The 1,237-nt window shown below is 29.7% G+C and overlaps 1 protein-coding gene across 1 annotated transcript; it reads right to left on the bottom strand.

The window, feature by feature from the left end:
- Positions 1 to 32: 32 nt before the first annotated feature.
- On the bottom strand, positions 33 to 930 carry LOC103311676 (putative nuclease HARBI1; the record flags this gene model as incomplete). The annotated part of the gene is made up of 3 exons (XM_008191367.1): positions 691 to 930; positions 401 to 594; positions 33 to 171 (listed from the first exon to the last, which is right to left on the bottom strand). Coding segments are annotated over exons 1-3 (573 nt in total), but the record flags the coding sequence as incomplete, so codon positions are not given.
- Positions 931 to 1,237: the final 307 nt, after the last annotated feature.

Genomic DNA, 1,237 nt, shown 5'->3' with positions numbered 1-1,237 from the left:
TTTAAAGTACATTAATAATAAATACTAAATACCAATTGACAATTTATAGAATGATATCCATGATGATTCTTATACGCCTCTTCATTATCTAAAGGAAATGGTGTTGCAATAGCTACTTGTGTTCCATCTATACACCCTATAATACCCGGAACCCCCATTATATCTCTAAATCTAAAAAAGAAAATTTACATTCTAATTAATGAGTTATTTAAATTAATTTATATTTATAACCACACACACTGGTTGGCGACAGGGGCGGAGTGAGATTTACCTATTTTGTGGACGCAAGTAGTATGGTAGTAGTGGTCATTTGTAAAAAGAAGTTTTGTTTTATGATTGAAAGATGTTTACACCGTCACTACACACACACCCACACATATATAATATATATTATTTTAACCTTATCTCCACTGCTTTTCTCTCAGCATCATTTTGTGGAAATCTGACCCAATCACTTAAACAAACTTCAAACAAGGATGTAGCTACCCTTGTTATACAACGGCTAACAGATGGTTGACTTATACTACCTAAGTTATCTTGGCCGACACATCTTTGAAAAGATCCAAAAGCAAAAAACCTAATTGCTACTATTACCTAAAAGATAATATTACGCACACAATTAAAATTTACATGATTATACATAATATGTATATTATAATAATTTATAAATTTTCTATATTTTATACTAACTTGCAGTTGTAATGACAATCCATTTTTACGTTTTCTTTGCAGTCGTTGTACATAGGATAACTTGTCAATAATGTATAAAGCCAAATTTTTTGAGATTCTAAATAATTTTGTAAAATCGTATTCACGTAAATCAAACGGATTGTATATGTCTCTAAGTCTTCGACGTTGGACTTTTAATGCATAAATGGCTTGATGTTGTTCTAATTCATTTAAAACCAATATATGTGCCACAAAAGCCATCATAAGATAAAATAATATAACAAAAGAAGTCACAACACGAACAATATCACTTCTAAAAATGACTTAATTAATACAAAAATCATCAATCAATTTTAATAAAATCTTTATCTGTATCCAAAAAACAATGATACAAAATATTTGTAACCATACCATTGAGTGAGCTACAAATAAAGATACACTGTTGTAGCCTTTGTATCTTAAAAATAGTTACAGAATACCCATCGGTTACAACGAGGGTTACAAGTATTTTGTATCCAAAATAGTAGATAAAACTTTGGCTACAAAGTTACAGAATACCGGCGCTGAT

The sequence above is a fragment of the Acyrthosiphon pisum genome, unplaced genomic scaffold (assembly GCF_005508785.2).
Source record: "Acyrthosiphon pisum isolate AL4f unplaced genomic scaffold, pea_aphid_22Mar2018_4r6ur Scaffold_13564;HRSCAF=14207, whole genome shotgun sequence".
NCBI lineage: Eukaryota > Metazoa > Arthropoda > Insecta > Hemiptera > Aphididae > Acyrthosiphon > Acyrthosiphon pisum.
This window is presented reverse-complemented; position numbering and strand designations above follow the sequence as displayed.